At 64.5% G+C, this 12,070-nt stretch overlaps 1 protein-coding gene across 2 annotated transcripts; it reads left to right on the top strand.

The window, feature by feature from the left end:
* Positions 1 to 60: 60 nt before the first annotated feature.
* On the top strand, positions 61 to 8,844 carry NINJ1 (ninjurin 1). 2 transcript variants are annotated; one of them, XM_059412045.1, is made up of 6 exons: positions 134 to 216; positions 898 to 967; positions 1,058 to 1,190; positions 6,446 to 6,671; positions 7,299 to 7,460; positions 8,318 to 8,844. In XM_059412045.1, the coding sequence occupies exons 2-5, from the start codon at positions 900 to 902 to the stop codon at positions 7,451 to 7,453; spliced, it is 582 nt and encodes a 193-aa protein (XP_059268028.1). In that variant the 5' UTR covers positions 134 to 216; positions 898 to 899; the 3' UTR covers positions 7,454 to 7,460; positions 8,318 to 8,844. The 2 variants fall into 2 exon arrangements, with proteins under 2 accessions (XP_059268029.1, XP_059268028.1); XM_059412046.1 differs by lacking the exons at positions 898 to 967; positions 1,058 to 1,190 and having other exon boundaries at positions 61 to 216.
* The last annotated feature ends 3,226 nt before the right edge of the window (positions 8,845 to 12,070 follow it).

Raw genomic sequence — 12,070 nt, 5'->3', positions numbered from 1 at the left:
CCGGGGGCGGGCCGGGGGCGGGCCGGGGGCGGGCCGGGGGCGGGCCGGGGGCGGGCCGGGGGCGGGCGCTCAGCCGGGTCCCCGCGGCCCAGGCGCGGGCGGCGCTCTGGCCGGGAGCGAGGTGGCTCCGGCGGCCGCACCATGGAGTCGGGCCCCGAGGAGTACGAACTCAACGGCGACCTGCGCCCCGGCTCACCTGGCTCCCCGGACGCCTCGGTAAGCCCCGCCCCGCCCGCGCCGCTGTGCGATTTTGGCCGGCGCGCGCCCTCTTTGGGCCCTGCGCCGGCTGCTCCCCGGGCACCTGGGGGCTCCGGCCGGCAGCGCGGCGCTTCCGCACTGCGGGGTGCCGGGGTCCCCGTGCCCCGTGCCGTCAGTCCGAGCGGTGGCCCCGGGGCTCCGGCCACCCCGGCAGGGGCGAGGGTCCGGCCGGGAGGCGCCCACGCGGAGCCGCGCGGTGGAGGGGCCTGGGCGCCACCTTCCCCCGCCTTCCGCGCCAAGCTCTAACTTCGGCCCCCGCATCTCCTCCCGCTGCTGCGCGCCCGGGCGCGCAGGATCCCAGCCTCCGGGCCCCAGGCCAGCAACGGGCAGACGGTTACGTCACCCGCCGTGTCCACCGCGACTGCACTATCCGCTGCGTGCCCCGGTAGCGAACCTGGGGCAGCTGTGGCCCCCGCTCTTGTCCCCACCGCCGGCCCCCGGGCAGTGGTCCCAACTTCCACTTGAGAGGCGGGTGCGCCCCTTCGCCCCGGGGTCCTGTCCGGGGGTGTCATGCCCTCTTCCCGGGGCCCAGAATTTCCCCAGAGCCTTTGTAGGTGGTGCAGTCCTGGGCATGGTCCTCTGGTGACTTGTTGACTTTGAGCATTCTTTCACTTTCTGACCCCCTGGGGATGGGGGCAGGGATGCCAGGTCTCTCAGCCGTGCGAACCAGACTGGGGCAGTGCTGCCCGAATGTGCGAGGACACATGGGGTGAGTGAGGCACAGGTGGCAGGGACAGGTCCTCCTGTGTGCAGGTGGCCCCACGCAGTAATCCTGTCCATCCTTGCCTGTTCTTGGCAGAAGCTTCCTGGGGCTCAGCCTCGGTGCTGACCCTTCAGTAAAGCTTGACAGCCCTCAGGTGGCACAGGACTTGTCCCTGACTTCGTGGTGGGGAAACCCAGGACTGAGGAGGCCCTCATGCAGCCTTGCCCTGGTATGTAAGAACTTTGGAGCTGAGGGCTGTGTGTGCTTGGGGAGGCTGGCTCACCTCTCAGGGCCTCTTGTGCACGGTCGGAAAAGAGAAAACAAAATGCCCCTGCTTGCCTTTGGGAAAGTCAGGTAACAAATAGGGCAGGTGGGTTGGAAGGGAGAGATCCTGCTCACCTCCCAACCTGTGGCTGTGCCTTCGGCTCCAAGCCTGTTCTGTCCCCCTCGGCTTTGGCCATGCACCTGCAGGCTCCCATGCATCTTGGGCCCAGGAAGGTCAGGTGGGGTCACTGTGTTGGCCCTGGGTCCAGCCTGGGGAGATGTGGCTCCATTGTCACATTGTCACTGAGCTGCTGTCTTAGCTTTGAGACCAGCCCTAATGGAAAGTGCTAAGTTCCACCTATGAGAGGTTGATAGTGGAATCAGGAGGGTTCCTGCACTTGGGGACGTGTGCACTGGGTGCTGCAGGGCGGGGGTGGTGGGGGTGGCATGCCGGTCCAGTGTAGTGGTAAGGGGTTTCTCCATTCACTTTCCTCCAGGAAGGGTGGGCAGCCTCAAGGCCACTGCTCCCGCTGCCTGGGGCCTGGACGCCCTGACACCACCCCCAGCCTCTGCCTTGCCCTTCCCACCTTCAGGACCTGTCTTGTTGTGTTTTTGAGTCAGTGACTCTGTGTCTCAGTTTCTCATCTGTGACCTAGGATGATAGCAGTGTCTTTCTCAGAGAGCATGGTGAGGACCTCCTGGGCTAAGCTGTGTGCTGGGCACACAGTCATCACATTACTACGCGCCGTACAGGACCCACTCCTGGAGAGGACTTTGGGGCAGCACCTTCCCCTGTCGCGGGACCCTGTGGATGGGGGTGAGGGTCAGGGTGGGAAGAAAGTCTTGCTGGGGTGAGGGAAACTCCTGGGGTCGTCAGACTTACCACCCAGAGTGAGAGCGCTGGATGGCAAGGTGGATGGTTCGGTTGGTCCTCTATCCCCGGGGGCACCCCTGAGGTGGGGGGACTGACTGGGAGGCCCAGGTTGAGGACCCCTGTCAGTCTCAGGACTCCCACTGCGGGCCACAGTAGGGCAGGTCGCTCACCTTCCAGGGTGGCCTGGCTCCAGGAAGAGCCCCACAGCAGATGAACCCCACATGTGTCCCCCCCCACACCTGTGCCTGTGCGCCCAGGACTTCTCGGAGACCAGGCTGTCCAGCTTCCCTGCAGGAGGGGCTTGTGGCTGGAGGCAGGAGAAGTACTAAACATCAATTTTACTGTGGCCCTTGGCTGTGTCATGCCTGCTGTGTTTTGGCATGGAGACACCTGCCTTGGCCCTGCTGTGGACACTAGGGTCATAGCAGGGAGGGAGCCGGACAAGCTGGAATGTGGCTCCTGGGCCACATCTGGGCTGTGCAGACTCAGCTTCCCCAAGGGAAGTTCACTCTTTTCCTCACTTCTGCTTTCCTAGCAGATCTAGAACGCTCTGGCAGGGTCTTGGCTAAGTTCTAAAAGGCCACCCTGATGTGGCCGCAGGGTCACTGCTGGCCAGTGCTGAGCCCACAGGAAGTAGGTCTACCCAGCCTGCGGCCCAGCTGCTGCGGGAAACCCCTCCAACAAGACTTCCTGCCGGGACACTGACGTGGATCCTGAGACCACTTAGGGCAGGCACGTGCCTGGTGGCCTTCACGCCAGCTCTGAGCGGCAGCCTCATGCCCACTCTCCTGGGCCAGGTGATGGACACTGAGGCCCTGCCAGACCCTCCTAGTTCTCAGGTTCCTCCCCAGAGGCCCACTGGTATGTGCTGCGCCCCAGTGGAGGGGCTATGGTGGGCCAGGATCCGGGGTCCTGGGTCCTGCTCAGCTCACACTGCCGTTCCTCTGTTTCTACTTTCTCCTGTTTCAGAGTTTTGGTTACAGATCTGTGTGGCTGTTTTGGGAGGCCGTGTGCCCTTGCTGGCTGTGCTCCTGCACATGGAGGGGCCTCCGCACCTGCAGTCAGTTCCATCTGCCCATTTTGCAGATGAAGGAACGGAGGCAGAGAACCTGGTTGTGGGATTCAGGGGTGCTAGAGACAGGTGCATGTGGAAGTGCCACGCCAGCTCCTAGCCGGGCAGCTGATGGACATTGTGGATCTGGTGGGGGCCTTTGTCTCTCGTCCTGAAAACGCAAAGGTGCCTCTGGGCAGGAGTTCCTGTCCCACACTCTTATGTGGGGTTTGGGGTCAGTAACAGGCAGGATTAGAGAGTATCCGTAACTGAAACCCCTTGGTCCTGCACGAGTTCAGCTCTCATCTCCCAGGGGAGCAGGAGGCTGGGGTGGGCACCCCAGCTCCTTCCATCCAGGCGGGGGCTGGACTGCTGGACTACAGCATCTGTTAAGCTGGGGCAAGAACCCAGTGCTTGCTCGGGTGCACATCTGGGTTCACATATGTCTCAACCCCTCCCCATCCAAGCTGAGGACGCTCAGCACAGTGGCCCTGGGCTAGGTCTTGTGAAGAGCCACCCCAAGGCTTCTGTCCACACAAGGGGGTCCTCCTTGCTCTCTTCTGGCTCTTTACCCACAGGGAACCTTCCTGGTTTTTAGGGGAACACATCCAGAGCTCACCCAGCTCCTGGGACCACCACCGAGGTTTGGGGAAGGCCCTGGGAACACATTAACCAGGGTGTTTGTTCCCTGCACTACTCAGGTCACAGGCAGAGGCCTCTGGGGGCGGTTCCCAGCACAGCTCTGGGAAGTCCGTCAGTTCAGGCCAAAGGCTCCAGCCACCTTCTGACCTCACCCTGGTGGGCTTCCCAGGACCGGGGCTTCCCTGGGACTCAGCCATCACCCAGGCCCCAGAGTCCCCCTGTAGGTCCAAGCCCCTCCTCGGCAGCTGTGGGGCTCTGCTCTGCCCTGGGCAGCTCCCCTGAACCGCGGCTCCCCGACTCTGTGGAAAGGGAGGTTAGTGCTCCCTCTCCCTTAGTGGGGAACTCGGTGGGCACCAAAGCTTCCTAGTGTGGCCTAGGGCTGACGGACAGGGAGAAAAGCCAGCTGCGGGGGAGCACGTTGTCAAGGCCGCATGGCCAGGACTGGACTCCCGCCAGCGCCCCCATCACTGCACGGGTTCAACAGGAAGCAGATGGTCCTGTGGCAGGAAGTGCCCTGCACCAGGAGGGGCGTGTGTCCCCGGCCCTGGCATGTCCCCCAGGTCTGCGAGGCAGAGGCTAGGCCCACTAGAACCTCACGGGTTGCGTGCTCCTGGCCCTGTGGCCCACACGGGAGACCGAGGCTCAGAGGGTACTGTCTGTCCTGAGGTCACACGGCTGGAGCCCAGGGGTGCCTCCGAGTACACAGCCCCCATAGGCCAGCCCTGACCCCAACCCCCTCTGTAGGGGGCTTCTGAGTCCCGGGCCCGCATTCCAAGTGCAGACCTCACTTGCTCTTGGCTTTGGATTGGGTGCTTCCTGCTAGTCTCAGTTTGCCCACAGTGTGTGTGTGGGGGGGGGCACCCCAGAGGAGGGCACCCAGCGGAGGACAGCGGGGACGCAGGGCACCGAGTGTCCTTCTGTATTCATACGTGCATGTCTATGAAGGGCTCAAAGGGTCTGGAGGGACTCAAGAGGGAAGGAACTTCCTCCTCCTCCGCAGAGGCCAGCACCGTGAGCCTAGACGTGCATGCGTGTGTGCGTGTACTGGGTACGTACATGTGTGCTTGTGTGTGCCTGTATGTGCTTGCTCGTGCGTGTGTATACGTGCAGACACGGTTATGTTTGCTCATGCACTGTATTTATGTGCCCGTGCTTGTGTGGGTGTGCGTGGTGCACCTGGCTGTTTTCTCCGGGCCTGGGGACCAGGATGAGTACTGTGGTGGCCTTGAGGGAAGGCTTGGTGCTTCTGGCTTTGTGCACCTTAGGAGCACATGCCCAGTGCAGGCCAGCACCCCGGACACCCACCCCTCAGAGGGGCGCACACAGAACGAGGCTTGGCCAGCCCTGCAGCTGTGCAGCAGCAGAGCCGGGGACAGCCTCGGGCGGTGGGAGCACTGGCCCCTGGTGCCTGCGCGGGGACCCTGTGGAGGAGCAGCCGTGCCCTGATGTCTCTTGATGGGAAGTTGGGACCCCAGCAGGACTTGACTGTGGGTGGAATATTCCAGAAGCAGTGCTGGGGTTTGGGTCCCAGGAGCCGGCTTTCCCTGTTGGGTCTGGAATTTTAAACCCAGTGGATTTGCCGCTTAGCCGCGGTGCTGAGGAAAGGCGGGGCAGGGCCCACAGCCTCTGTTCTGCACGCGCATTCTCCCTTCCTCCTGGGCACATTATTCTCCATTACGTTGAAGTCTAACAAGACAGGCAGCTGGAGCGAACCCTGTCCCGCCCCTGCTCCTGGAGTTCAGGATTTTCTGGGGTGAGATTTCCAGATACAAAGTGGAGGGAGCCTCTCACCTGCCGTGTCGGCCCCTCTCCGGGCAGCCTGCCTCCCAGGCCTGCATCTTTTATGACGGGTAGAAACACGAGCTCCGAGTGCCCCGGGAGGCCACAGGGCTGGGCCTGGTGGCTCTGTGACTCCTGTGCATGAGGGCCTGGGCTGAGGGGTTACGGGGAGGCCTAGTGAGGGAGGAGGGCCTTCTCCTGCCTCCCCCCAGCTGGCACCCCAGGAGAGAGGGGCTTCCTGGAGGCGGTGACCTCTGGGCGGTGTGTGGAGGGCATGAGGCGTGGCCAGCGGCCGGGCTCATAGGCCTGGCCCTGTTCCCAGGCAGAGGTGCTGGGAAGCCCCGGCAGGAAGTGCCCCGCCCCGCTCCAAGTCCTGGAGGCTCTGTGGGGAAAGGCCGCACAAATACTGAATAAAAGGCAGGAGGAGGCGTCTGGAGCGGAGGCCTGGGAGCTGCCAGGGTGTCACGTGTGTGCATGCTGAGGTTCCAGGCTGTTTACCTTCGTCGTGCCCAGCTTTTCCTGGGGTGATGGCACCTCAATCAAGTGGTTTAGAATTGTTTGTAAAAATAAAAGCAGTAGCAAAGCTCGACTGTAGCCCTGCATCGACACCATCCCATCCGCTCACCCTTTCCCGCCCTGGCCTGCGGCCACTAGAGGGCCGCAGGGGCACCAGGCACGCAGGGAAGGCGCCAGCGGGCCCCACCCAGGGCGGGGGACGGTGGCCTTCTCGTCTCAAAGTGGCTTGTGTGCTGAGCCTCTCCTCCGGGACCTGACTCCCAGGGGCGTCCCGCAGCCCTGTGTGGGCCTCAGATCTGCAGGCCCCACCGAGCCCCACAGCCCTGCCTGTCCCAGGCTGACTGCCCCCTCCCCGCAGCCATCCCGCTGGGGCCGGAACCGGCCCATCAACGTGAACCATTACGCCAACAAGAAGAGCGCCGCGGAGAGCATGCTGGACATCGCGCTGCTGATGGCCAACGCTTCCCAGCTGAAGGCCGTCATCGAGCAGGGCCCCAGCTTCGCCTTCTTCGTCCCCCTGGTGGTCCTCATCTCCATCTCCCTCGTGCTGCAGATTGGCGTGGGCGTGCTGCTCATCTTCCTTGGTGTGAGCCTGGGCTGGGGTCCCGGGGGTGGGCCCTGGGGCAACCCTGCCCGTGATCCGGTGGTGCTGCTTGCATACCCCCCGGGACAGGGTGCTCACCACCTGACAGGCCCCACTCAGCCATGCGGTCAGGATGTGGCTCCCCACTGTGGCCCTCAGAGGGCCCCGCATGTCTCTGTCCTTCCACCCACCCAAGCTGAGGATGTAGAAAAACGCAGCCCTCAGCAGTCTCCAGGGAATGGATGGTGGTCCTGCCCCCGAGGTGAGGGTCAGGGCTTACCTCCACTGCTGGCTCTGTGACCTGGGGCAGGTACACAGGCCTCAGTTCCCCCATCCGTAAGATGGGCATAAGCACGGGTCCTTGGGGAGATGTGAAGATCGCCAGACACCGCACACGGGCTCTCAGAACGGGGCTTCCCTGCGTGAGCTCAGCACAGTGTGCCTTACAGTCCAGACCTGTCCCCAGGGCTGGTTCCTCTGCTCCCACGGTGTTCCGGGCCACTCAGCTCTGTGCTGGTGGAAGCACGGCTGCAGGGCTGAGGCCACAGGCCCAGCTCTCACCCTTCATGAGGCTGCAGCCCCAGGGTTGCAGGGCCGCGGTGCATTGTCTGCTCCCTTGTGCCCACAGTCAGGTACGACCTCAACAATCCGGCCAAGCACGCCAAGCTGGACTTCCTCAACAACCTGGCCACCGGCCTGGTTTTCATCATTGTCGTGGTCAATATCTTCATCACGGCCTTTGGTGTCCAGAAGCCCGTGATGGATGTGGCTCCCCGGCAGTAGGGTTCAGGTGAGCAGAAGGCAGGCTCCCCACTGTCCAGCACAAGCAGACCTCTGTGCCTGGCGTCTGTCCTGTCTGGACCTCACAGGGTGGGCACTCTTGGCCATGTAGCTCCCATGTCCTTGCTCAGAGAGGTGAGCACCCACTCACGGTTGCCCTCCTTGGGAGCAGGAGCTACGGGGAGGCCGGGGAACCCCTGGCCATCTCCAGGGCCAGTGCTGTAGGCACAGCACGTGGCATGTGTCCTGCACCTGGGGCTCTGGCCCCGGGCTGCACACCACAGGTGCATATGGCCTCGAACCTGCCCCCAAGTGAGGGTGGGCGCTGCTAACAGACAGCCCGCCAGCACCCCCACCCCCCTGCACCCCGGCCGAGTAGGCGGGACACTGCCTGAACACCCCACTGCTCTGGCATGGCCGGCAGGTGATGAGGCAGGATCCTGAGCAGGGCCAGCACGTGGCCTGGCTGGGAGCGTCTGTTCTGCCCACACCATGGCTGTTGGCCCCACCTGGGTTCCCACTCGCTACCTGGCTGCTGGCCCTGGTTTATTGTCAGGGCTGTCCCCTGTAGAACCTTCCAGATGCCAGCCTACTCCCATGCTCGGGGCATGGTGACCCGGCAGTTTATTAATTGCCGACTGTGTACCCCCAGACGCAGTCCTGACCCTCCCTGACCATCAGCCCGCCAGCCTCTGCTCTCCACGGCCCCCCTTTAAATCCTGACACTGACCGGAGCAGGGAAACTGAGGCTTGCCCAGATCAGAATTGGGCCCTTCTGCCTCTGGAGTCATAGTGGCCTCAAGGCTCAAGTCTGGTAACCACAGTAGGGCTGGAGGCCCTCACACCTCTCCTCTCCCTTTGTGGCAGATGCCCCCGGATTGCACCCGGCCACAGCTACCCAGATCCTGGAGCCGCCTCCCTATGGGGGGCACTCCTGGCAACCGCAAGAGCCCAGGCGGGCCCCACTAGACTGTCCTAGGACTAGCCGCCCATGGCTAGGCCACCCCAGGCCAGTGCAGGTCCTGCTCTGTCCTTGGCTGCCCATTCTCCTGGAGCATGGCCCAGGGGACACGTGGGGCAGGGTGGTGGTCACCACGGACACACAGCAGCCCAAGGATGTGGGCAAGGGGTCCCAGTCGGCCTTGGACTCAGGACGTTTCCAGAGTGACAAGGAGACCCCCATGTCGCCAGCGCAACGAGGACTTCGAGGCCACATGCTGGGGACCCTTGGCGTCTGTGCCTCCTGACCTGGGACAGGGACTGCTGGCCCCCGCTGGCCACGGCCTCTGTACACGCCTTCCACCAGCAGTGACGGGGCCGTGCCCCTGCCCCCCCTCAGGGGCCTGAGCCCCCGCATTTCTAAACCAACAACCAATAAAGCTGACGCATCTCTATCCCTCTTGGGCCTGGGCCCTGCATTACGTCCCCAGACCCCCAGCCTGTGAGGGCCACCCGCTGGGCCAACGTGGGGCTGCAGTCCCAACCAGGGGCGCCTGCACAGGGACCGAGGGCTCTCGCGGTGCCGGTGCCTGGCCTGTCAGTCTGAGTTTGAGGCAGAAACCAGGTTCTGGACGCTCCAGGCCGGCATCTTTTGTTACTGGAGACACACAGGAGAGCCACAGAGACGGTTCACACCACGCACCCTTGTTCGCTCTGTGAGGCGCAGCCGTGGCCCCCAGCCCTGGAGCTGCTCGGGACCCGGGTTTTCCAGGGCGGCCATGGCTCCTGGGGACAACACACAGTGACGAATGCCAGAAAGGTCAGTGTGGGCCTCCCAGAAGTGAGGTCGCCGACATGACCGCACATGATGACCAGGTCAGAAAACCAGCCTGATCCAGCGCTCTCGTCTACACTGCAGATCTGCGCGCGTGTTGCCAGGCAGCCCGCGGACTCACATAGCAGGGTCAACTCCGCCCACCCCACTCCCGGCTCCGGCTTTGGGGCTTAGGTAGGCATGTTCAGGACGACGGGCAGGGGTGCTCTGTCATGGGCGTGATGAGGCCACTGGTCCCTCATCAACTTTGGTGGCTTTGTGGTCAGAAGCCAAGGCCTGGAACCGCCACTGCAGAGGTCAAGGGAAGGACAGTGTGCAGGATAAGCTTGGGGAGCAGCATCACCCCCATGTGTACTCGGGGCACACACCACAGCCCCTGACCTCATGGAAATTTCCAGCACTCAGGTTTCCTGCCCACAGTCTCCCCCCAATGCCCACAGCCTTGGTCCACATGGGGTGCCCAGTGCTGCTGGTCAGTCGGGCCAAGGGGGCCGAGGACGGGGGCTGGTGTGGGGTGGACACCTGCAAGGGCCTGTCTCGAGGGTCCCCTCGCTGGCTGGAACCCCCTGCTCTCTCAGTCCACACCTGCAACCTCCGGGGGCTGACCCCTCGCTCTCTGCCCCCTTGGCCCCTCTGTCCTGACCCCCACTGGCCCCACCCCTCACACCCTTGACCTGGCAACACCCTCACCCGGTGTTCTAGGTCGAGTACCTAATGGCTCCAGGGCCCCTCCGCGCTCTAAGCCCAGGGCAGTTCCTTAGAGATGCTCGGTGACCCCCTGGTCAGCTTGCACAAAGTGATCAATGACAGAAGTGCTCGTGCTGAGACGGGCCACGCTTTGCCTTAAGACCCTCCGGGAAAGAGGCACCTGGGAGACACAGTGGGTCGAGCATCCAACTCTTGATTTCAGCTCAGGTCACAATGTTAGACTCCACACTGGACCCAGAGTTCGCTTGGGGTTCTCTCCGCTTGGGGCCCCTCCTCCGCCTCAAAAATTTCCATCAAAACACTCCAAGAAAAAGCCTGGGGAAACGGATGAAACACAGTGGCGAAATGCCGGCTAGCACGGAGCTGGGGCCCCAGGGCAGCCCTGCCCTCTGGCGAGCGCCTCCGTGCCCTGCAAGGAGGGCTTGTATAGGGGAGCCCCGTGTGGGACAAGGCCCGTGAAGAAGCACAAGGAGCCGGCAGAGGACCCCCCCCCCGCCGTGTTCCCAGGGGGGCTGAAGAGCGCGAGCCCCTGCCGAGCAGGGGCAGGTGTGGGCCTGCGCAGTGGCCGGCCCTGGGCTCTGGTGGTGCGAAGGTCACCAACTCGGGAATGGGGGTGCCGCTGAGCCCACCCCTCCCGCTTCTGGCTTCCGTAAGCAGGTCTCCCCTTCATTGACTTGGCTTTTGCCAGAAAGCTGTGGTGAGTCAGGCTCGCATCTGTGACCTGTCCCCACAACCTGGCCCTCCTGTCAGCCCGTCCTGTCTCCCTTGCCCCTCTCCCCCTCGGCCGCCCCACATGCCCCGGACAGCCTGTTCCCTGGCTCAGTCCTGCCCCAGGTCTGACACAGGTGGAAGACGCCCCGCACCACGCCCCTGGTGTTGCCCACGGTGGCCTGTGGCCGGTGCTGTGGGCCGGCCGGCAGTCACATGGGGAGTGCCAGGGACATGGCCAACAGATGGCCCAGCTCCTCCTTTGGCCAGGACAGGGAGTGTGTCAGCATGTGCCAGAGGGGTGAACCCCAGAGGACCAAGCCCCGGTCACGAAGCCAGGCTGGCCTTCACGGGTGCCGGGGGCACTGGGGACAGCGAGAGATGGTGGCCGTAGTCCGTGCATCCCGGACCCCACAGCCTGCTCCGCTGGCCCGGGTGCCCCCCGCCTCCCCACCCACCAGCTCCCAGGCACGAGCCTCGGCAGCCACTCTGGCCCCTGACCCTGCCGATGTGTTTCCGTCTCAGGACCTTGGCATGGGGGCCGATCCGCAGGGTCGCCTCAGCTCTGAGGCCCCCCGTAGGGGCTTCCGACCCTCCCCGCTGGGCGCCCTAGGCCGTGTGGGTTCGCTCTGCCTGCGGTGGCCCGGGCTGGCGTGAGCATCCACGGCGTCCGCCGGGCCCGTGCCTGAGCCCTGCCCGCCGCTGCCCTGCCTGGCTGAAGGCCAGGGCTGCCCCCGGAGACGGGGGTCCCACCTGCCAGTCTCCTGAGGCTCGACGCCACCATCTGTGTCCTGTGTCCTTGGCACCGTGTCTGGCATACAGCTGGCGCTCAGTAAATGTGCCGCAGACCTCCTCACTCATCCTCCCGAGCCAGGCCCTGCGTGTGTGTCCGCCAACCGGGGCCCACAGAGCCCTGGGGGGACAGCGAGACCCCGCGAGGGAGGGAGGGGCGGGAGGAGCCCGGAGACGCGGAGACCGGGGCCCTGGGGAAGCGGGAGCTCGGAGGCGGTGCCCGGACCCGGACGGACCCTCGGCGGGGGCTGCCTACCCGGAGAGAGCCGCCGGCTGGGCAAGGACCGTGGGGTGGGTGAGGGCCAGGGGCCCGGGGCCAGATGGGTCATCCCTGGGCAGCGGCCCCGTGAGGGGAAGTACTCCGCGCCGTGGAAGGCCGAGGGCGCCCGCCATCTCTCCCCGGAACCTCTGCCCTCTGGGTCTCCTCACGCGGCGGTTCCTCGGCCCCGGTGCAGCTTTCAAGGCCCCCGCGCCGCTCGCCTGAGAGGAGGAGGGCCAGGGGCGGCTCAGGGGCCCAAGGAGGTGAGGCTGGGTGAGGCTGGGACCAGGTGGGTGCCGCTGGCTGCGGGGTCAGGCCCGTCCCCCTCCCCCACCAGGCTGCTGCCGCCTTCTCCTTCCTCGGCTTCTCCTTCCCTCGG

This window comes from Mustela nigripes, chromosome 9 (assembly GCF_022355385.1).
Source record: "Mustela nigripes isolate SB6536 chromosome 9, MUSNIG.SB6536, whole genome shotgun sequence".
NCBI classification, from domain to species: Eukaryota; Metazoa; Chordata; class Mammalia; order Carnivora; family Mustelidae; genus Mustela; species Mustela nigripes.
The sequence above is the reverse complement of the archived record's forward strand: the minus strand, read 5'-3'. Positions and strand labels throughout refer to the sequence as shown.